Source organism: Leucoraja erinacea, chromosome 22, assembly GCF_028641065.1.
Source record: "Leucoraja erinacea ecotype New England chromosome 22, Leri_hhj_1, whole genome shotgun sequence".
NCBI lineage: Eukaryota > Metazoa > Chordata > Chondrichthyes > Rajiformes > Rajidae > Leucoraja > Leucoraja erinaceus.
The window spans coordinates 10,558,228-10,582,932 of NC_073398.1; the positions used below are offsets into that span (position 1 = coordinate 10,558,228).

At 46.7% G+C, this 24,705-nt stretch overlaps 2 protein-coding genes across 2 annotated transcripts in view; both read left to right on the forward strand.

Annotated features, from left to right (window-relative positions):
• LOC129707713 (von Willebrand factor-like) overlaps nt 1-1,311 on the forward strand; it is an 84,258-nt gene extending 82,947 nt beyond the window's left edge. The window contains 1 exon segment of the mRNA XM_055652939.1: nt 829-1,311. Within this exon segment, the coding sequence (XP_055508914.1) occupies nt 829-1,014 (186 nt within the window). The 3' untranslated portion in view covers nt 1,015-1,311.
• A 1,140-nt stretch (nt 1,312-2,451) lies between these two features.
• LOC129708035 (anoctamin-2-like) overlaps nt 2,452-24,705 on the forward strand; it is a 91,344-nt gene continuing 69,090 nt past the window's right edge. Inside the window, exons 1-7 of the mRNA XM_055653577.1 lie at nt 2,452-2,494; nt 5,844-6,061; nt 9,388-9,510; nt 12,295-12,376; nt 13,186-13,376; nt 15,223-15,286; nt 15,379-15,740. Of these exons, the coding sequence (XP_055509552.1) occupies nt 2,452-2,494; nt 5,844-6,061; nt 9,388-9,510; nt 12,295-12,376; nt 13,186-13,376; nt 15,223-15,286; nt 15,379-15,740 (1,083 nt within the window). The remainder of the gene's footprint in view (nt 2,495-5,843; nt 6,062-9,387; nt 9,511-12,294; nt 12,377-13,185; nt 13,377-15,222; nt 15,287-15,378; nt 15,741-24,705) is intronic.

Below are 24,705 nucleotides of genomic sequence, written 5' to 3' on the forward strand. Positions count from 1 at the left end.
TTCAAAGCACCCATCACTCTCTGTGTACAAAAACCTTCACTGGACATCACCTTTAAATGTTGCCCCTTTCTCCTTCATGCTACACCCTCTGGTGTTGGGCATTTTCAACCTAGGACAGAGGTTCTGACTGTCTACCCTGTCTATGCCTCTCATAGTCTTATCTTCTTCTATCAGGTCTCCCCGCAACCTCCGATATTCCAGAGAAAACTATCCAAGTTTGCATAACCATAACTGTGGATAGTACCCTCTAATCCAGAATGTAGAAACAAGGAACTGCAGATGCTGGTTAATACATGGCAAAGTGCTTGAGTAACTCAGCGGGTCAGGCAGCTTCTCTGGAGAACATGGGTAGGTGACGTTTCCGGATGAGACCCTTCCTCCAGTCCAGGCATCATTCTTGCCTGGATTGCCTGAAGAGGGAGTGGCCGGGCAGCAATAATCAAGGACAAGTCGCACCCTGGCCACTCCCTCTTCTCCCCTCTCCCATTAGGCAAATCATATAGAAGTGTGAAAACGCACACCACCAAATTCAGGAACAGTTTCTTCCCAGCTGTGATCAGGCAAATGGATCATCCTATCACAACCAGAGAGCAGTGCTGAACTATTATCTACCTATTTGATGTCCCTCGGGCTATCCTCGACTGGACTTTGTTGACTTTACTTGCACTAAACGTTATCCCTTGTAATGTATCTATACACGCCAACTGAATTGATTGTAATCATGCGTTGTCTATCTGCTGACTGGTTGGCATGCAACAAAAGTTTTTCACTGTACCTCGGTACACGTGACAATAAACTAAACTGAGCCGAACTGCTTTTGTTTTTCAGGGCCACTGTCTGAGTAACCATGCCTACTCCTTGCAGATGAAGGAGCTTGAAAAGGAATGTACCTGCTGTGCAGCAACAGCATCTGCTCCCGTCTTTGTGCCTCTGAGATGTTCAAACGGGACTGTGCTGCAGCACAGAGTTATTGACATGCAGGAGTGTGGCTGTGTGGCCCATCGATGTGAATGAACGGAGTGAAACTTGTCGACGCCACCAACCAATCTTACCTGCTGAGCCAGAAATTGTATTATGTCAAGTTCAGGATTGAATTCTCAGTTTCCTTGCTTCTTCACAAACAGTAATATCCAACTTAATGCTCAGCTTCTGTTCAGCCAACCCTCACTGCAGATGTGACCAATAGCAATTTCTTGTTTTGTTGCTGTAATAACTGTTCCGAATCAATGTCCGACCGACAATATAAACTGCACTGGTTTCAGATTTACACAAATGAATAAATAAAGTTCCAATGTAGGGTTAAGCCACAAACTGTCATCTGTGGAGCAGCTTATTTTGTTGTTAAGCGAGCTTATGATTTTTTTTTTTTTAATTTCAAAATATACTTTATTCGAGAAATAAATATATTCAATACATGATCCTTACAGGACTCCCTGCAACATTCTCGGAGGCTATACATACATTCAATACTGTTTAAACAAATTCCACTAATTTATCCCCCACCCTTGCCACTCATCTGGCCCACTGACGTGGAATCCCTTCCCTTATTTTGAGGGGCGTCTCCACCATGTCCGGCAGTGCGAGGGCCCTAGACTGTGGTCCTCCCCCACCGAGCCTCGGTGTTGGCTGTACTGAGCTTCAGTGCGTCCCTGAGCATGTACTCCTGCAGCTTAGAGCGGGCCTGTCCGCAACATTCCCCAATGGGCATCTCGGAGGTCAACAAAACTCTGGCAGACCAAAGTGCGTCTTTCACCGAGTTGATGACCTTCCAGCAGCATTCGATGTCAGTCTCTGAATGAGTCCCTGGGAACAGTCATAAATCACAGAGTCCTCTGTGACAGAGCTGTTCGGAATAAATCGTGACAGGAACCCTGGCAACCCTTTCCTGCCAGGTACAGCACAGGTTTGGTCTGGGTGGACCACCCGTCCCAGAGCAGACTTGACCCGGTTGGTGATGACCTTGGACAGGATCTTGTAATCAACATTCAACAATGTGATGGGTCTCCAATTCCTTATATCATTCATCTCCTCCTTCTGCTTGTAGATTAGGGTGATGCTGTCCTTCCTCATGGAGTCTGACATGCTGCCAGCTAGAACCCAGTCCCACAGAGCCGAATACAACTCCGCCGGTAAGCCATCGCTTCGGAGAGTTTTACTCGAGTCAAAGGAATGGATGGAGCCAGTCAGCTCCTCTAGAGTCAGTGATTGGTCCAGACTCTACCGCTTGCCGTCCTCCAAGACCTCCGTGATAGAGGACAGGAAGTTCTGGGAGGCGGTGCTGTCTGTGGCCTTTCTGTCGTATAAATCTGTATAAAAGGATGTGCAGATCCTCAGCATATCCGTCTGCAAGGATGTTACTGAGCCGTCCTCCTCCCTAAGGCTGTTCATCACAGAACTCCCCTTGTGAACCTTATGGAAGAAGAAACGTGAGCACGTCTCATCCTGATCTACATGGCGGACCTCAGATTGGAAGATGATCTTGGAGGATTTGGAGGTAAAGAGCCGAGCTTGGCAGCCTTATGATAGCCATGGAGTGATCTCTACCATTGCGGGTCCATTCAGTCTGCCACTTACCTGAACTAGCTCACTGACTAGCCTTTGCACCGCACTCCCCTTACACATCCATCTTTTAGAGGTGATTTTACAGTGTTGTATAACATCGTAAGGAGATGGCACTGAGATTTTTTTTACACCCACAGTAGGGGAATCACAAATTCTTACGAAGGCTTACGATTAAGGTGAGAGGGGCACGATTTAATAGGAACCCGAGGGGCAGGTTTTTCACACGGAGTGTGGTGGGTGTATGGAACGAGGTGCCAGAAGAAGTAATTGGGGTAGATTTAATATCAACATCAAAAAAAAACATTTGGACAGATGTATGGATGGGAAAGATTTAGAGGGATCTGGGCCAAACCTGGACACGTGGAACTGATATAGACGGGGCATCTTGGTCTGCGTGGACATGTTGGGCCGAAGACCCTGTCTCCATGTTGTACAACTCCATGACTATGACATGCATCTACAACTTTCCTTTTTATGTGTAAGATATTTGAAAGCCACTATTGAATGTCCTTCCACTGTTCATTTGAACTCTGCACACATTGGAGTTAGGTCTTGTTGTGAGACAGAGATGGATGGGTTTTCCAACCCTGGATTCTCCAGGCTGGCTCCAGATTGTATGTTGAACCCTCCCGGTGGGTGTCTGTCTCCATGTAGTATAGGGATGGGGGTCGAATCCAGGACCAGGGCGGGGGGTTGGGGCCAATGAATGTCCTCCGCTTTCCTTCACATCTCTAATTAGCCGAGATTGTACTAGTTTCCAGCGGGGTTTTGAAATGTTTATTGTGGATTGAATTGAATTCAAACTTGAATAGCCAGTTTAGTTAGTTAGATTCTTTTCAGTTTAAATAGCTTTTGTCAATTTATTTTGGTGATTTTAGATGGTTATATCAAGGGGCAGCGGTAGAGTTGCTGCCTTACAGCGCCAGAGACTCGGGTTCAATCTTGACTTAGCTGTACGGAGTTTGTACGTTCCCCTCGTAACAGAGAGGGTTTTCTCCGGGTGCTCCGGTTTCCTCTCACACATCAAAGACGGACATGTTTGGAGGTTAATTGGCTTCAATAAAAATTGTAAATTGTCCCTAGTGTGTAGGATCGTGCTGGTTTACAGAGATCTCTGGTCGGCTTGGGCTCGGTGGTCCGAAGACCCTGTTTCTGCGCTATATCTCTAAACCAAACTAAACTGAAGTAAACAAGCATCGACTTTCTCCAGAAAACTAACGGAATTACAAGAGTTAGACCTTATTTACAGTTACTTTAAAATGAATTATTACAATTTACCATCATTTTCTCAACCCCACAAGTCCACACTTCCTTTCGATTCTTATCTCTAACGGCAGTCTCTGGTTTGCGGGAACATTGAAGCTTTATGCTGCATCAGGTCAAGGTTATTCTGTAGCAGTTAGTGGTTTTATTTATGAGCTTGTCAAACTGAGAGGTCTGTAAAAAGTTAATCTACTGTACATGAACTCCATGCGCCATGGCTCTCATCCTATTGATCACAGGGTAATTAGAAAATAAATGTGCTTCTCTTTTAGTTGCAATGGTTATATTTGGCCGGCTTTATTAAAACATAAAAATCGGTCAATTTATCATACCATTGAGTTCAGACTTTTCGTTCTCGAGCGGCTTGGGAGGGCTTGTCACAGGAATGATCGTGCTGTCCCGGTGAATGTGATGAACTGGTGAGCAAATATTACTGGAATGTCGCTGCAGAGGCCCATTTGTCATCGCGTCACACAGCGCAGAAACAGGCCCTTCGGCCCAACTTCCCCATATCGACCAAGATGCCCCATCTACACTAGTTCCATCTTATGCATATTTGGCCCATATGCCTCTAAACCTTTTCTATCCATGTACCTGTCCATATGTCTTTTCAATTCCAGGGGTGGTGGTGGAGGCAAATAGAACAGTGGTATTTAAGAGGCTTTTGGGTAGGCGCTTGGATACACAGGTAACAGAGGGGTATGGTCCACGTGCAGGCTCAGGAGAGTAGTTTAACTTGAAATTATGTTCGGCACAGACATTGTGGCCAAAGAGCCGGTTCTTGCATGGTACTGTTCTATGAAACAAAAATTATAGGCATTGCATTTTATTTTGTCACCGATTAAACTTTATAAAGTTAGCCATGCAGCAGTTACATTATCATCTGATTCCTCTCCAGAGTGACAGAGGGGCTGTCACATTGGCCCCTTACTTGCTGCCCTTTTAAATCGTTCAAAAAAATTCACAGGCCGCTTGGATTTCCGGAGCTCTCCACCATTGCCTGCCACCTCAATGAGTCTTTGCTTCGAGAGATACAGGTGCTTTGAAGTGACAGAAGCTAGCTTTAAGCAATGCTCAACGTTATGTAGTCCTGCGCTACATGTGCTTAGTTCAGGCACCATAGAGCAGGGGTCAGCAACCTTGTTCTGCGTAGGAGACGGGACGCATGCCTGTGAGCGGATGGTGGGCCACATCTATCACCTGTACACTTGGATCCCGCCCCGGATGGCAGGCATCAAATCACGTGTTCACAAAGGTTAGACACAAATGCTGGAGAAACTCAGTGGGTGAGGCAGCCTCATGCAATCCTTGCATGTCTCACCCGCTGAGTTTCTTCAACTTTTGTCTACCTTCGATTTTTCCAGCATCTGCAGTTCTTTCTTAAACGTGTTCACAGAAGGTGCGCGGCGTGCCGGCGGCTTTGCGCAGGATGCGGTACAGCCAGAGCTCAGCAGCGCACGGCGGGCCGGATGATTACGGGAAAAAAAATCCGCCTGCGGGCCGGATGATTTCGGGTTACGGGCCGCATTCGGCCCGGGGGCCGTACGTTGCCGACCCCTTGCCATAGATTAACTGTTCAAATCAGCAAATAACGGTGTTGGCAGGCAGACTACTTTGGAAACACTCACTCCCTTGTTAATCTAAATATAAAGGATTATCTACTCATTAATCTTGTGCTGGGTGAGACCGACTACACAAATAAGTTTGCCCATATAAATCTTTGAAGAGGTGGTAAAACACTCCAGGTCTACTCTGACTTAGTCTAATACTTTTGTAATTGTACAATGGTTCCTTTATAATCACGTTTACCAAGATACAGTGATTTTTAGAATTTTAGCTTTCAGATCATTGCCTTACATAAGAGCATATCATACTAAGTCCATGTGCAAGAGACGCAGGTCTAGGTGCCATTTCACGGTCCCAGCTGCAGCTGGCCATCAAGGCCCGTTGCAGCTGTCGTCTCTATCTGATCATCCCGTAAATCATCGTCTATTCCGTCTTCAACCTTTGTTACCCAGGGGCGCCTCACGCAGCCGACCTTGAGGGTGCTGAAGGCAAGACTCTCGGTTCTTCCTACCTTCCCTTGTCCAGCTTCTGCCGCCGTCACCGACTCCCTCCTCTGGTCCAGCGGGGGTCTTTGGGACGAGCAGCGACTGCGTTTGGAGGCTTCCCTCCCTCAGCTCTGCAATCATCTTGCAGAAATGCGCCAGTGTGTCTCTACAATGGGCTAACAATGGTCAGTGGTCCTTGATTCTATAACAAGGAATGACTATATGACATCGGGTCTTGAGGTACTTACTATTCGATTAACTCAAACTACTAGGGTCAAGGAAAGAGCGTGCATGTCGCGGCCCAGTTTCCACCAATGTTACCACTACTATGCACAAGAAGCACAAGAAGCGCAAGACACCATTGTATGCAGATGCCGAGAACAATTTATTACTTTGTGATGTGGACTCGATAAGAAGAACCCAAAGTACTGATGGTCACGTCAATTTGTTAAATCCCGTTATTATTATACATTTTTATTTTTGGTTTAATCGTTCAAATAACCCCCATAATCATGTGATAGACATGTGGTAGCTTTATAAAGGGCCTGTCCCACTTTCACGACCTAATTCATGACCTCTGCCGAGTTTGCCCTTGACTCCTACTCACAAAACATGGCCGTCACGAGGTCGTAGGTAGGTCGTAGGTAGGGCGTGATGCTAGTCGTAGGTACTCGTGGCATCAAGTAGGTCGGGGCATTTTTTCAACATGATGAAAAATGTCTTTATTGTCTTTAGATGGGTCCTGACCAGAAACATCACCTACCCAAGTTCTCCGGGGATGTTGCCTGACCCGCTGAGTTACTTGAGCGCTTTGTGTCATTTTTGTAAACTAGCACCTGTGGTTCCTTGTGTCTATAATAATTTCTTCATCCCAGTAATCAATATCAGATTCAAAACTGACTATAGAGGTGGAGGCAGAGACCTAATACTTTGACAATTTATCCTTTTGCATTTGGAATATGATTGAATGACAGACTTTAATCTGTTGCTGAACAAACTGGTAATTGTGCAGATCAAGGCTGAATCAATTAAAATTGATCATGGGCAGGTTATTAAAATCGCAAGAACTAATGTTATTCCAAGAATAAGTTTGTCCATAAAAATCTTTGAAGAGGTTGTTAACCTCTCCAGCTCTAACCTGCCTCAGTTTAATCCTTCTGGCAACAAAGAGAAACCATATTGCAGAAATGTGCCAGTGTGTCTCTACAACGGGCAAGTTAGTTCACACAGTCTGTGAAATGGCCTGAAACTGAACCTTATGTTAACAAAGTTGATTAAAATTACTCCAGCACTTTGTGTCTTTTTTTTGTAAACCAGCGTCTGCAGTTCCTTGTTTCTACAACGTTTATTTATGCTGGCCACACTGTGGTGACTATGGTTGGTTTTATCACTGCCTGTGCTTTAGATGTGTAACAGAGAGTTTGTTACCCAAAACAATATTGAAGCATAAGCTGGTTTAATTCAGCACGGGTTTGAAGAGTAATAATATGAAAAATAGTTTCAAGCCTGTTGCCATGCATTGTGTTCTGTAATCACTGAGTATGTCGCAGCATGAGGTTGGATTTAGAATTGTAATCAAATTTCTCAACTCCAAGTTAGATCCATTAACTGAGGCAACCATTTTGGGTCAGCAGGTCAGGCAGCATCTCAGGAGAACGTGGATGGGTGACGTTTCAGGTCAGGACCCTTCTTCAGACCATTGTTTCACCATCTGTGTTCAGTGTCACACCTGTCCTCTGCCAGCACTTTGTACCTGCAATGTAGGTGCGTTTGTGCCAAATCTCAGCCCAAAAGTCCGGGTTAGTTGTACAGAATGTAAACAACTATTGAAGATTGCCCACAGCTTTCAGTGCAAGAATAACTCGCAGTTATAGATGTGCAAGACATAGTGAGGCAATGGGCTCAGTTATGGACATCCTGCTTTAAGAAAGATGCCATTAAGCTGGAAAGGTTTGGATACTGCCAGGACTCGAGGGCCTGAGCTATAGGGAGAGGTTGGGCAGGTTAGGACTTTATTCCTTGGAGCACAGGAAGCTGAGGGTTGATCTTTTATTTAAAGCATGCTCAACATAGGCACCTGGCTCGAGTATTTGGGGAGTGGTGGCTGCAAAGTTCAGGGTGAGGACTGCTTGATTCTTATTAAAAACATCAAGGGAGTATGGATCCAAGTCAAGTTAGTGGAATTAATAGTTAATACATATTCAGCCATGGTCCATTTGATCCAGGGGGAGGGAGGGGGGGAGGGGGGGGGGGGGGGGGGGGGGAGAGGGGGGTGAAACGGGTGATTTAATAGAAACCTGATGGCGGACTTTTCCACACAGTGGACAGTGGGTATATGGAATGATCTGCCAGAGGAGGTAGCAGGGTTGTTTATTTAAGATACATTTGGACAGGTACATGGATAGGAAAAGTGGAGAGGATGTGGGCCAAACGTTAGCAGGTGTGTTTTGTGTAGATGGGGCCACGTTGGGCCGAAGGGCCTGTCTCCCGTCTATGTGGCACTATATCTCTATTTTTCATCAGAATAGAGGTGAATCATTGTGTCTTTGAGTTTGATCCTGTTTTTGATCTGCACCTCGCCCTCCAGCCCATTCCCGTTTGTTTTAAACCAGGTGAGCCCCCAACACACCTGCAGTTTATTCACCAGGGCTGAATGTGTTGAACCCCGCTGGTTTTCCACAGGAAGACCTTCTTGGTGGCTGGACAACATTTCCCCAGAGTGAAGACCACCCCCACGACCAGCATGGCCCATCTGCACTAATCTCACTTGCCTGTGCTTGGTCCATATTCCTATACACCTGTCCTATCCATGTACCTGTCCAATTTCTTCTTAAACGTCGGATAGTCCCTGCCTCAACTACCTCCTCTGGCAACTCGTTCCATACACCCCACCGCCCTTTGTGTGAATAAGTTATCCCGCAGAATCTTATAAAATGTTTCGCCCCTTCAGCTCTCACTTATGTGTCACTTGTTTTAGAGAAGGGTTGAAGCGTCTTGGAGTTCTCTTGGGAGGTTGTTCGACGGGAACTCCAGCTAATTCTGCCTCGCAGTCTACATGGAATTAGCAGCGGCGTGTTATCCCCGGCGGGACCGATCATCTCTCTGATCACCTCCAGCACTGATGGGCCGACATGGCAGAGGGCAGGCGGACAGCAGCCGGTAGGTCCCCGCTCCCTGTGCGCTGGAGAGGGAAGGGTGGGTGGGCGGCGAGGGGTCGGGTGGACTTGGGTTTAATGTGTGTGTACACAATGTGGGCAACCTGTTGCAATAACACCAGCGCGGCGATATTACCTGCGCGCTGTGTGTGTGTGTCATCTTAGTTTAGTGTCGTTCATTATTATTTAGCTGCAATGAATTCTCCAACCAACTCGGAACAAATCAAGTCAATAAACCTTCTCTCCAGAGATGCTGCCTGTCCCACTCCAGCATTTGGTGTCTATCTTCACTAAATGGGGAGTTATTTAAATGCTTGCCTGGTCCTCAGTCTAGAACTCTACGCCTGATTTCTCAGGTTGACGGCTATTCTTGGTTTGGGGCGGCGTTGGCTGTTTGTGTAATGGTGATACTCGGTGCGTTTGCAACCAGTGCAACATACCGGCGGTCGATGCAGGACTACAACACCTATGTACTCATTGTACAACGACTACAACGAGTTGTTACCGAACCCTCCACCCTCCTGCTTTGGCAACGTGCTGGTGGGAACCAAGTTTAAACAGCCAAGCGTGACCCGGGCTGGAGATCCCCAGGGATGGGAGACGGTCCCGGAGATGATGGTTTTGTTTTTACAATGTGTTCCGTTCTGTCTCCGCCCATGCCCTCCGCAGACAGAATCATACATGGAAACAGGCCCTTCGGCCCCACTCCTCCATGCCGACCAAAATGCCCCATCTACACTAGTCCCACCTGTCGGCTATTGGCCTATTTCTCTCTAATCCTTTTCTATCCATATATCTGTCCAAATTGTGTGTTTTTTCTGGCAGCTCGTTCCATATACCCACCACCCTCTGTGTGAAAAAGTTGTCCTTCACGCTCCTATCATGCCCCTCTGACACAAAGAAAACAGCTTTAAACTTTAATATTGGAACAGTTATTTTTCTCAAAGTGCTATTCTTTCACCCCCTGTCAGTCGGGACAAGAGAGTTCTGAGTCCGGATCTGGATCCTGACCCATGTCAGGGTGCTAAAGATACCCCCCGCCCCTTACACCGCTTCTTGTCCTCATTCAGTGCCCTCACTGCAACACTCCAGTGTGTCTGGCCTTCAGTTGGTTGGCTTCCAATCCTGCACAGAATTATTCTTTACCTTGTTTACCTACAGAGTTGACGTGGAAAAGCTTTTCCCACTGAGAGTAGGGAAGATTCAAACAAGGGGACATGACATGAGAATTAAGGGACTGAAGTTTAGGGGTAACATGAGGGGAACTTCTTTACTCAGAGAGTGGTAGCTGTGTGGAATGAGCTTCCAGTGAAGGTGGTGGAGGCAGGTTCGTTTTTATCATTTAAAAATAAATTGGATAGTTATATGGATGGGAAGGGAATGGAGGGTTATGGTCTGAGCGCAGGTATATGGGACTAGGGGAGATTATGTGTTCGGGCACGGACTAGAATGGTCGAGATGGCCTGTTTCCGTGCTGTAATTGTTTTAATATATGGTTATATGGTTTGTCCTTTTGTCCTCCTCATCTCCCCCCCCCCCTGTGCTCTTTATAAAATTTCCATCCTCTTTCCCCCCCCTCCCTTTCCCCCCCCCCTCCTCTTCCCTCCCTCCCTCCCTCTCTCGCCCCCCCCCCCCCCCCCCCCCCCCCCTCCCCCTCCTCCCCCCCCCCCCCCCTTCCCCCCCCCCCCCCCCCCCCCCCCCCCCCCCCCCTCCCCCCCCCCCCCCCCCCCCCCCCCCCCCCCCCCCCCCCCCCCCCCCTCCCCCCCCCTCCCCCCCCCCCCCCCCCCCCCCCCCCCCCCCCCTCCCCCCCCCTCCCCCCCCCCCCCCCCTCCCCCCCCCCCCCCCCCCCCCCCCCCCCCCCCTCCCTCCCCCCCCCCTCCTCTCCCCCCCTCCCTCCCCCCCCCCCCCCTCCCTTCCCCCCCCCCCCCCCTCCCTACTCCTCCCCCCCCCCACAACCCCAACTCCTCCAACCCCTCACACCACCCCCTCTCAACTCTCGCCTCTGTTCCACCACTCCGGCCCCCCAATCCCCCCCCTCCCCTACCCCCCCCACCCCCCCCCCCCCCCTCCTCTTCCCCCCCCCCCCCCCCCTCCTCCCCCCCCCCTCCCTCCCTCTTCCCCCCCCCCCCCTCCCCCCCCCCTCCCCCTCCCCCCCCCCCCCCCCCTCTTCTCCTCCCCCCCCCCCCCCCTCCCCCCCTCCCCCCCCCCCTCCTCTCCCCCCCCCCTCTCCTCACCCCTCCCTCTGCTCCTCCTCCCCCCCTCCCTTCCTCTCCCCCCCTTCCCCCCCCCCTCCTCTCCCCCCCCTTCCCCCCCCCCCTCCTCTCCCCCCCCCCCTTCCCCCCCCCCCCCCCCCCCCCCCCACCCCCCTTCCCCCCCCCCCTCTTCCCCCCCCCCCATTCCCCCCACACACCTACATTCCATCCCATGGGTTCATAATTTGCAACTCTTTAATCCTTCTGTCTCAAACCTTGTGTTATTGGGGAAAGAAAATCTGCCCCTCCCCCCCACTCACCTGTGTCCACTTATTACCTGTCATGCTTCATCCTGCCTCTCCCCTCTTCTGGCTTTCATATGACCCTCCCCCACCTCCCAGTCCCCCACCCCAACAATCAGTTTGAAAAAGGGTCCCAACCTGAAACGTCACCTATCCATGTCATCCAGAGATGCTGCCTTACCTGCTGAGCTATTCCAACACTTTGTGTCCTTTTCTGTAAACCAGCATCTGTGGTTCCTTGTTTCTCTATAAAGTAGCCCCCAATTGTAATACATTTAGAACTAATAAGTTGTTTATAAGGACCCGTATTGTTTGTTGAACAAACAAAGAACTGCAGATGCTGGTTAATATACAAAAGGGCACATCGTGCTGGAGTACTTCAGCAGGTCAGGCAGCATCTCTGGAGAACATGGATAGGTTACGTTTCAAGTCTAGATCCTCCTTCAGACTGAATACGTGCACGCACACACACACACACACACGCACACACACGCACACGCACACACACACGGAAACACACACTTCTTCTTGACCCGAAACGTCACCTATTCTTGTTCACCAGAGATACTGTCGGACCTGTTGAATTACTCCAGCGTTTGTGTCCTTTTGGGTATTGTTTATTAGTTTAAATCTATTTTATTTAAAAAGCTTACAACCTGTGTAACTTAGGTAGAATTAATAATGAAGGAGATTTGGCACTAATATGTTCTGATTAGATGTCTGTGGCAAAGGCTGTCTCTATAAACAGATATTTGTAATCCCTGCACAGATAACCTTGAAATCCTTCTGTTGCCTGCACCAGGCCTCTGTAGTAACACTGAGCAAGCTGCAGAAAATCCCACAGCTGGAGAGTAAAATGGGTTTCAAAATAAAGCTCAATCTTAACTTTGTTTTATTTATTCTGGAGCCTGGTTCCTGGTGTCTCTGAGATGGGATTGTTTAGAGATACAGCGTGGAAATGGACCCTTCGGCTCACCGAGTCCACGCCGACCCACAATCACCCATTCACACAAGTTCTGTTATTCCACTTTCTCATCCACTCCCGACACACAAGGCACAATTTTACTGAGGGCCAATCAACCTACAAACCTGCATGTCTTTGGGATGTGGGAGGAAACTGGAGAGCCCGGAGGAAACCCTCGCTGTTATAGAGAGGTCGTGCAAACTCCACACACAGACATTACCCGAGGTCAAGAATAAACTCGGGTCTCTGACACTGTGAGGCAGCAGCTCTACCCGCTGCACCACTGCTGCGTCCTGTTGTGTGAATTCTGAAGGCAAAAACATATGTGGACAGATTGACACAAGGAACGGCAGATGCTGGTTTACTAAAAATGATACAAAGTGCTGGAGCAACTCAGCGGGTCTGTCAGCATGTCCGGAGAACATGGGTAGGTGTCGTTTTCGGTCGGGACCTTCTTCTGACTGATTTTGGTTGGGGTATTATATGCAGACAAAATAAATCAGTTTAATTTGGATCATGTTTGGCACAGACATTGTGGGTCGAAGGGTCGCTTCCTGTGCCGGACAGTTCTATGTTCTAATTTACCGGAGGTGGACAGATCTGAAATGGAAAATGACAGTTGTAATTAAATATATAAAAATCATTGCATGTTGTACGTCCAAATAAGATGTGATATTTGACACCTCTCACCGACAGGTAGCCCTGTAATTCTCCCACATTGCCGACATCAAAAGCCCGCAGCTGTGTCAAGGGCTCGGACTGCGCAGTACGAGAAACACCTGACTGTTCCACAGTACCTGCCTCGGATACCCTCCAGCCACACCGATGGAGCTGTGGGCAATACAATGGCAGGCCCCATCCTTGAGGAGCGACCAGAAAGCCCACCGGTACGTCTGAATGTCTCTGTCTCCGTCTCTGTCGTTCAATGGTTATTTATTGTCATGTATGTGCTGCACAGTGAAATTCTTGCACCCGTCACCACGTGTGTGTGTGTGTGCATCTGTGCATGCGTGTGCATGTGTTTATGCATGCCTGAGTGTGTGCGCTTGTGGCTTTAGAGATACAGCGTGGAAACAGGCCCTTCGGCCCACCGAATCCACAGCCATCACCCTGTACACTAGCACTATCCTACACACTAGGGACAATCTACATAAATCAAGTAATCTACTATCCCACACATTTTTGGAGTGTGGGTGAAAACCGGAGCATCCGGAGAAAACCCAAGGTCACAGAGAGAATATACAAAGTCCACACAGACAGCACCGGTAGTCAGGATAGAACTCGGGGGTCTGGCACTGTAAGGCAGCAACTCTACCGCTGCGCCACTGTGCCGCCCGTGTGTATATCTGAGAGAGAGATGACTAAGACAGCAGCTGATTACGGGTGTTGTCATGGTGACCCTGACTGGAGGCTGCATCTCCATGGACTCACCTGTACCTGAGGCTGAGTATAAAAGAACACACACACATACACATAAATACAGATCACAGCAAGTTTGAATGCTCAGCATTGTGGCTTGAGCCACTGGATCCTCCGTCTGTTTGCTGCACCTCAACAATTCCAAGGGGTGGGGAAAACCAAATTCCATTCTGTTCACTTGAAGGTTGGAGGAAATAAAACCTTTCTCTTGCCGGAGAAGAGATGCGATATTATTCTGTCTCTGCTGCCTGCAGTTGTTGGTTGAAATAACGTTTGAATTTGCAGATGGATCTTGCAGTTCCTCTTGGTCGCCCTGTGAGTATCTTGTATCATGATGGTGGCTATCACACGTCAGAAGGGGCATGTCACATCTTTATCTGAGCCTTTTACATCTTGTTTAATGTGCTAGTAATGTTGATATGTATCATTAGTTGGCAATTAGTCTGCAAGGTAATCTCTGAGACAGGAGAGACTGTAAATGCTGGAATTTTGACCAAAACACAAAATGCTGGAGGATTTCACTGGTTCATACTCTGTCTGAAGAAGGGGCCCAACCTGAAAACGTTGTCCGTCCATTCCTACCTCAGATGCTGCCTGACCCGCTGACTTCCTCCAGCACTTTGTCTTTCGATCAATGTCCGTTCTAAACTTGTTCATTAGGAAAAGTTAATCAATAACATGTTGGACCACATCTTGGTCCATGTTTAGAATGTGACAATAAATGAACCTTATGAGAACATCCGAGTTGAGTTTTTTGCTCTGCCAAGACGCACACAATGAACTCACTGGCTGGTGAGTTCCATTATATCACAGAGCCTATATTTAAATCCACTGAATTCAAGGAATCTGCAATTCAGCTGCTGAAGTGATCGGTGTAAAGAATAACATTACAAGTGCATACTATCTTGCATTTTCACCAACGTCAACTTTACCTTTAGCTTTAGTTTAGTTTGGAGATTTAGCATGGAAACAGGCCCTTCGGCCCATAACATCATTGCCAACCATCGATCTCATGTTCATACTAGTTCTATGTTATCCCACTTTCACATCTGCTCGCTACGCACCAGGAACAATTTTTGTTTTACCTACAAACCCTCACATCGTTGGGATGTGAGAAAAAACCCGAGCAATGGGCGAAAAACACACACGTTCACAGGGAGAACGTGCAAGCTCCACACAGACAGCATCCGAGGTCGGGATTGAACCCGGGTCTCTGGCACTGTGAGGCAGCAGCTCTACTCGCTGCACCACTGTGCCGCCCCCCACTGTGTTTTTATCACCCTGAAGGTAATCACCCTGTAATTTGTAATACAGAGCTCCGTCTATATATTACAAATACTGAAACCACAGATAAAACCATTGAAGACACCCAAAGCAGGTAACATTATCGACAATCACATTGTGTCACGTTTCTGGTTCGTTTAGAATCTTTGAATATTCATTACTATAAAAGCTGAGCGATGTTGTGAGTGTTTTCTTCATTTATCCTATTTGTCTTTCGACAGGTTGTTGACCACTACCTTGAAGATAAGAAAAGGGAAAACAATAAAAAAGGCTTGTATTTCAGAGATGGGAGGAGAAAGGTGGATTATATCTTGGTTTATCAAAACAAAAAAGCCACACCCTTGTCGGCTGGAGCTCTTGTTCTAAATGGCACGGCGACAATTTCTCACAGAAGCAAGGAGCACGCTAAAGTACCGGTGGGCCAGCGAGACTTTGTGCTGGACATTAGCAATGCTCACGGGTCTGCGGAGGAAGAAAAGAGAGCTCGGAGAGAGGAGTTTGAAAAGAACCTCATGGAGAGCGGACTGGAGATAGAGAGAGACAAAGAGGTGAGAACATGAATTGCCCTCTGAAAGTTCGAGTTGTAGAGGGATATTAGTGGCAATTTTGCAAGGAAAATGTTGGAATAAATTTCCGAGATGTGGATAACTAAGCAAAGATGAAGTTATTTTGAGCATGCTTCTGGTTACTTTCCTGAATTCTCCCTCTGTCTCAGTGTGAAAGGTCTGATTGCACTAATGCATGTCACAGGTGATCTTACCATGTTAGATGGACTTTAGAGACCTGACAGAAGTATATAAAATTATGAGAGGTTCAGACAGAGGAGAAAGTTGAAACCCTTTTCTCAGGATGAAAAGAATACAAATATTAGAGGCCATAGCTTTAAGGTGAGAGGGGCCAAGTTTAAAGGAGATGTATGGGACAATATTTTTTACACAGAGGGTGGTGGGTGCCCAGAACACACTGCTGGGGTGGAGGTTGAGGTAGATACGATGGTGACATTTAAAAGATCTTTGGATCAGCACGTGTATATGCAGGGAATGGAGGGATATAGGTTATGTGCAGGTAGATAAGAGATGGCCTTGGCATTATGTTTGGCACAGATATCGTGGGCTGAAGGGCCTGTACTTGTGCTGTACTGTTCTATGTTCTATAAGTATTGTTGTCAATAACATTTTGTCATCACAGATCTTTCGGTTCATCCTCTGCTGGTCAATGTGCAAGAGACATTATTTAGAAATTAATATAATAACATGATAGCCATATAAAAACCATGATAGCAGTTATTTTGTATCTTTTTAAGATAGTAGGATTCGCTATTTCAGAGAATATTATCAAATATTCGATTAGATATTATAGTATATTAACCGCATTCAAAGGTTAGCGTGCACTTGCCCAGAAGATTGGACAAAGTGATTCAAGGCACAGTTTTTGCGTTGGTAATTTTGACATTATTGGCAAGACCATCTTTTCTTACACCTCCTTATTTGTTCCTGGATTCAGCAAATTATGTGGCCATTTCAGAGGATTAAGGTTCAATCACACTGGAGATGATTGGTGTTACATATAAACCAACGAGCTAAGCTTAGCAGATGTTCTGCCATGAATGTCGTTCACAAACTAAATAATGTTTATAATCGCTCGGTAGTTTTTGCGGTAATGGTTGTGATGGACTAGTTGTTGATTTAGTAACTGGATTAAGTTCAGTATTTTTCAGAATGATGTTGACCCAAAATCCCACCCATCCATTTTCTCCAAAGATGCTGCCTGAGCCGCTGAGTTACCCCAGCACTCTGTGTCTTTACTTGGTAAACTAACATCTGCAGTTCCTTGTTTCTACAGTAGCCCCCCTTGATGGGATTTGGAGTTTAGTCCCTACATTGTTGGCCCAGGTTTCTGGATTATTGGTCGTGCCACCACCATATCCTAGCGGGGTTTTACAGAGCAAAGGCAGAGGAGGGGCAATGACCTTTGCAAGTGGAATTCCAGAGCTCCTGGCGATCCAAGGATGTGTACCAGTTGAGGAGTCTAGAGGACTCTCTAGAATTTAGGAGATTGAGAGGGGATCTTATAGAAACTTACAAAATTCTTAAGGGTTTGGACAGGCTAGATGCAGGAAGATTGTTCCCGATGATAGGGAAGTCCAGGACAAGGGGTCACAGCTTAAGGATAAGGGGGAAATCCTTTAAAACCGAGATGAGAAGAACTTTTTTCACACAGAGAGTGGTGAATCTCTGGAACTCTCTGCCATAGAGGGTAGTTGAGGCCAGTTCATTGGCTATATTTAAGAGGGAGTTAGATGTGGCCCTTGTGGCTAAGGGGATCAGGGGGTATGGAGAGAAGGCAGGTACGGGATACTGAGTTGGATGATCAGCCATGATCATATTGAATGGCGGTGCAGGCTCGAAGGGCCGAATGGCCTACTCCTGCACCTAATTTCTATGTTTCTATGTAATCTATCCGCAATGCATTGGAAGTGCTGCATATTGCATGCATTGGAAGTACTGCATATTGCATGCATTCGCAGTCCTGCATATTGCACGTATGGAAAGTCCTAAATATCACATGCATTGCTTGATTATTGTAATACCTCCAAAAGCAATCTGATGCAATCAAAATTTTTATTTTGAATCTAAAATATCATATAATTATTGTCGAATCATGTCAATTTAATTTTCCTTGCATCTGAATTAGTGTAATATATTGTTGCTTTGGCTTGTATAAAATGTTTGATTTATACTGAGTACAGCCTGCATACAAGCCAATATAATGTACCCTTGGATATTCAATAGCCTTGGACTATTCTGATTTTTGCCTAAATTCTGAATAAATTCCCATGCCTTTAGTCCCACATGAATCACATTCTTAATACTAATTTAAACATCTGTAGTCAATGAAAAAAATCTTACAATAAAATGTGGAACTCTGTATTTAGAGAGACCATCAAATTTATATTGCAAGAATGTTAAAGACATCTCTATATAATTCCTCACATCTGTTTTAGTAATGCTAATGATTCATTTCAGTTTAATCAAATGTTATTTTTCACAGCTGATTTGGGGTTTCCATTCATTAAATCGAGCCAGGTTTCCTATGCACATACAACCAGCTGAGACACAAATTTCAAATTCACTTTTTAAGTAATTAAATGGGATGAAAAGACACCAAGATTATTTGCTCCAACAAATTTGATACAAAGCAGAACTAATTACCTGATTAGTCCCAATCCACAATCTTTCCCAATATCCCTAACATTTCCTTTTTTAATTAGTCATGGAATCATAGATATAAACAGCACAAATACAGGTCCTTCGTCCCAATTCACCCATGTCAACCAGACTGCCGCAGGTACATTAGTCCCACCTGTCTGCATTTGGCCCATATCTGTTCAAATGTCTTTTAAATTCATTTGAATGTACTAATTTTTCTGAATGTTATTGTTGAATATCCCCAACGATATTCTGCAGCATAAAATAAACTAATCTTTCCCCAGGCTCTTGTGACGACTATTTTAACTCGGTCTCCTATGATCATAATTTCTCCTGCTGGTGGAAATAATTTCTCCTTATTTATTCTCTCGGGAACTTTCATAACTTTGTATAATCCGATAAATATCCTCATCCTCTGTGGAGATTAATCCCAGTGTTGCTCCACATCCAATTATTGACGGCCTGTTCCTTTGATTAACATTGATGACTGGAGATTCTACAACATAGGGAGAGAGAAAACACTGACTAAGTAATACTGATTGTGAAATTTCACAAAACCACTCTTATGTGAATAGTTCGGTAAATTAATAGTCTTGCATAGTTTCCAAACTATCCCTCTGCCAATTTGCATAATTTAATTTGATTTCCTTTGCCTAGCTGATGTAATATTGTTTGTTTTTATGTTCGTATTTGCACATAGGTTACAAACATCATGTCATAGCCAGCCTGCAGTGCTCCTCCTTCATTAACCCCAAGAAGACAGCTAAAAGTCAACTACACTGGATGTTCTGATGCAAAACACAATGGACCCAAGAACTTCCATGCAAGAAGCAAAGTGTTTTTGAGTCAGGAGTTTTTTCGAGTGCTGGAGGAACTCAGCAGGTCAGCCAGTATCTGTGGAGGGGTACAGATTGACAATGTTTCTGAAGAAGGCTCCCGACTCGAAAACACTTTGTTTCTTGCATGGAAGTTCTGGGGTTACTTCTACCTGTGCTGCATTAGAAACTCTTCTTGAAACTTGTGTGATTATCACCTGGGTTCAACATGGTGCAGACTTACTTTAACTCACACTTAATGCACAAGTGAATTTCTCAGTTTCAATTTGGGAGACGATGAGAATGGGGCAAGGTTGAGGGGGACACGGCATTGCTCAACATCCAGTGTTCAGTTGGGAGAGTCAATGCACTGAGTATTAAACCTCATGTTCCATCACTGGTTTGTGTCTCGAACATGCAACTGAAGTAGCTATATTAACCGTTATTTGTTTCCACAATACAAGAAGATATTTTTATTCATCCCCGGAGGGAAATTGGTCTGCCAACAGTCACAACACACAAAAAACTTGAATATAAAAGTGAAAACAAAAAGAAAAAGACAAGCAACTGTTGGATGGCCACCTTGTGCACAGCGCTTTCACTGGAACAAATGAACAAACAAACAAACACAGACTTATCCTCTGGGCAGAGGATTCTAAACTAGAGTGTCCCCCCCACACCAGGTCCCCCTTTGTTCTCCCACCGTCCCTCATGGCTGTCCCCCCCATGCTGGGTCCCCATTGTCTTTCCCTCCCCTCCTCACGCTCATTGACCATTGTTCGCAGGTCGATCGCGAGGCCCTAACGCTGCTGAGGCTCCTGCTGCTGCCGAGGCCCCACCACTGTTGGGGCTCCTGTTGCCGTTGAGGCTCACTCTACCGCTGAGGCTCCTGTTGCTGTTGAGGCTCACTCTACCGCTGAGGCTCCTGTTGCCGTTGAGGCACACTCTGCTGCTGAGGCAACCGTGCAGCCGCCGAGACTCTCAGCGTTGATTCCGCTGAAGCTCCTTCGGCCCAGGCAGGCCTCGCCACCTGGATTCTCTGCAGTCCTTTGGGAGGCCTGCAGGGCGAGTTGGGCCAACCGCATAGCGTTCTGGTTGGCACCGCGGTTGTTCGGAGGGTGGATCGGCCCACGCGGCTCCCTGCGACACACCTTCTGCTCACGCGGCTCCCCGGGCCTGCTTTGAATAACCCGAATTCTTTGACATAATATATATTTTAAAATATTTTTAATGCAAGGCAGCTTTTCACTGATTTAACGCAGGGCTTTTTAAAAAATGATGATATTGGATAAACTATTCCTTCCTGGAATTGTATGAAAGTTTTGATAGTGAAACATATTTTGTTTAGTTTAGAGTTTAGAGCATGGAAACTGGCCCTTCAGCCCATCAAGTATCTGCCAATCATATGGGAGGAGACCGGAGCACCCGAAGGAAACCCCATGCGGTCACAGGGAGAATGTATAAACTCCACAAAAACTGTACCTGCAGTTAGGATCGAACCCAGTTCTCTACCACTGTGCCACTATGTGCCTGTCCTGCTTCACCCCACAGGAGGCACTGATCTGGTGGGAATGGTTATCTTTTACCATTTCCTGGTGCTTTCATCCTGGTAAAAAGGCACAAAGCCGGAACATTTCTTGCTAAACCCAAGACTACAATCTGACTAGGTAGTTCTGCATTCATTTCATGGCACTGGAATGTAATAAGGGGCAAGAGCCCTTTTTGATTTTTGTTCTGGAATAAAAAGATTATATTGTTGCCCATAAAGCTACCAGGTTGATGTCAAAAGGTCATGAAGTTCACTAATCTGCTCGGGTGGGAAAATAATGAGATCTTACCGGGCGAGTCCAACCTGTTGCCATGAGTCTGGTCCGGACCTGACCCAGAACTACGGCGAGTTTGCTAGTTGCTGATGCTGCCTTCATCCAGGGTAGTGGGGAGTTCCCATCACCTTTCTGATTGTGCTTTGTATGTGGTGGAGAGGAATATCAGGGGAGAATGGCTGCTGGCAATGTACCCATCCCCTGTCCTGCTCCTGAGCCCACAGTGTCTGTGGCTGGTCCATTTGAGGCGATGATCAATGCGACTCCCGGGATATTGCGGATGATGGTGGTCGACCTCACGATGGCCACGCGATGAATGTTGAGATGATCAGTGGTCCTTCCCAGCTCAACCTGGCCTACAATGGGTTTGTACAAGGGCTCAAGCCAAGGACATCAGTGCATGGGGCAGCACAGCGGTGCAGCGGGTAGAGCTGCTGCCTCACAGTGCCAGGGATCTGGGTTCGATCCTGACATCGGGTGCTGCCTATGCGTGGAGTTTGCACGTTCTCTCTGTGTGGCCATGTGTGTTTCCTCCACATGCTCTGGTTTCCCCACCACATCTGGAAGAAGTGCGAGTTTGTAGGCTAATTGGCCCTCTGTAAATTGCCTCCAGTCTTTAGGGATTGTATGTGAAAGTGGGATAACATAGAACTAGTGTGAACGGGTGATCGATGGTAGGCGTGAAATCGGCGGGGCAAAGGGCCTGCTTCCTTACTGTAGCTCTAAACATTTCATCATCACTGTATGTTGAATGGACAGATGCCCCAACAAGATGGACTAATAATAGATGACCAACTGACAATGAGACAAGTGCTGTCCCTGAGTGAATATTTGGATGTATACAATGTATAGCATGCTCTGAAAGACTGGAACACATTAAAGTTGGTGACAATAACCCATAAAATGCAGTTAAAATTAATAGCCTGTGTAAATATTTTTAGTGATTAGGTTGTCCCCACTTGTATGGAAGGAACACTTCATTACAACAGTTATTTCAGATTCCTGCAGTGCAATTGGCATCTTAAATTTAAATTAACAGCTGGTGGCTGGATTTTGCAGAGCTTGTGAAAGCCGGCAGAGGAATGGAATGGGGTGCAGCCCGCTCCTGGTGGTGGGTCAGCATGAACTCCAGATCACTGATGGAGGCAAAGGGCATTGGGCCTGGGATACTGGCCCGAGAAATATGCAAGGAAGGACACAAACGCTGGGGTAACTCAGCGGGTCAGGCAGCACCTCTGGGGAAGAGAGACAGAAGGGTTCCGATCTCAAAGGTCACCCATTCCTCTTCTCCAGAGATGCTGCCTGAAGATGGGTCTTGACCCGAAGCGTCACGCGCAGACTTACTCCAGCACTTTGTGCCTACCTTTGGTATAAACCAGCATCTGCAGTTCCTTCCGAAGCATCTCTGGAGAACATGAGTAGGTGACGTTTCGTGTCAAGACCCTTCTTGCTACTCTCCAGCAGAGATGTCCTGGGAATGAGATGACTGATCTAACAGTTGTAGTCACCGTCCCCCTGTGTGAGGGAGTTTTTCCCTTGATGCCCCTTGACTTCAGCTTCACCAGTGCATCTTTATGCCACACTCAGACAAATGCTCCCTTTATATCTAGAATGGTCTTTCCCTCTCCCACCCCTCCGTAACTTGTTCCATGTTGAGAGCAGGGCTGTGATGATATCTGAAGCCAATTGATTTGGCAAAACTGAAGCAGCATCAAGGAGCAGGTTACTGGTGAACAAGTGCCAGAGGACAGCACCGCCCATGTTATCCACCGTCCTGTTACTGATGACTGAGTCATCATATTGGGATGGAATTAGCTGCATTAGATTTGCCCTGCTTTTTGTGAACTAGATACGGTGGCAATTTTCCACATTGACTGGTAAATGTCAGTGTTGTTACAAGGCACAGCTGGCTCTAGAGTACAGTGTCATGTTTAGTTTAATTTATTGTCACGTGTACCGAGGTACAGTGAAAAGCTTTTGTTGCTTGCTAGCCAGGCAATGGAAAGACAATATATGATTCCAATCGAGCCATCCACAGTGTACAGATATGTGACAAAGCGAATAACATTTAGTGCAAGGTAAAGTCAAGCAAAGTCCGATTAAAGATAGTCCGAGGGTCTCCAATGAGGTAGCTACTAGCTCAGGACTGCTCTCTGGTTGTTGGTAGGATGGTTCAATTATCTGATAACAGCGGGGAAGCAACTGTCCCTGGTGTATCTAGTGCTCTCAGTTATGGTATCATGTAGTCATCAACCTGGCTGAAGATTGCTTCTGTCCTAGGGCAGAGATAGGGTAGACAGGCAGAACCTTTTCCCAGGGTGGAAATGTCAAAGATTAGAAGCCATGGCTTCAAGGTGAGAGGGGAAAAGTTTAAAGGTGAAATGTGGGGCAAGTTATTCTTACGCACTGGAACGTGAACGTGTTGGGTGCCTGGAACGTGTTGCTGGAGATGGCGGCTGCAACAGGCCATTATGGCCAGCTGTAGCTTGGACTTTGGAAATGGTGCCAATACCTGGCGACTCTTGCATATGAACTCAACCGGGCTAGTTCTATGCATCTGTACTTAGTCTGGGATTGTATTTATGTATGATAATAATCTTACTGATCTGTATGCAAAAAGGAATTTCACTGGTATATGTGATAATAAAGAACCATGGAACCTTTGAGCAATTGGTGGTGAAGGCAGGTAGGATAGTGGCTTTTAGAAAGGATATGCAGGGAATGGACAGATATGGATCGCATGTTGGCAGCGGAGATTCATTTAACTTGGCATCGTATTCGGCACGGGAATTGTGGGCCAAAGGGCCTGTTCCGCTGCTGGATTTTTTTCAGGTTCTTTTTTCCATGATGTTTGGGTTCTCGGGGGAAGTTGGAATGGGACACAAGTTCACGTTCACAAGTTGTAAGAGTAGAATGATGCCATTCATCCCATCGAGTCTACTCTGCCATTCAACCAGGGCTGATCACTTCCTCCTCAAGGTCATTCACTTGCATTTTGGAATTTAACTTTGACAAGTGTGAGGTGGTGCATTCCGCTAAGACAAACCAGAGTGGGACATACACAGTAAAGGCCTGGACAGTATTGTGGAGCAGAGAGACATGAGAGGGTACAGGTACACAGTTCCCTGAAAATGGCTGTACAGCTGGAAAGGATGGTGACGAAGGCACTTGGTGTGCTTGTCGTCACGTGAATGGGGAATGAGCACAGAACACAAAGCAGGTCAGGCAGCATTTCTGGAGAACATGGACAGGTGACGTCTCAGTTCTGGACCCTTCTTCATACTGATTGGAATAGGGGGGGAGCGGGGATGGGAGGGGGAGAAAGCTGGAAAAGAGGTGGGGGCGGGACAAAGCCTGGGAAGTGATAGGTGGATACAGTTGATGCTGTCGGGTGGGTGGACAAAGGCCAGAGATAGAACAACAAATGAGGAGAGAAGAGGCATGAAATGTGAAACCGGAGGGAGGGATATTTGTGGAAGTGGATAGGGGGGGGGAAGAGGGAACGGGAGGCAGGATAATGAGAGAAATTAGTGCACATCCTGGTGGGGCACTGGGAACAGACTGGGTTATACTTATTACACGTGGTGATGACATTCAATAACATCTCTTTGCATAACTTTGCCAATGGATGGAGTGTATTGATGTGATAACGTTGATTGAGTTGGG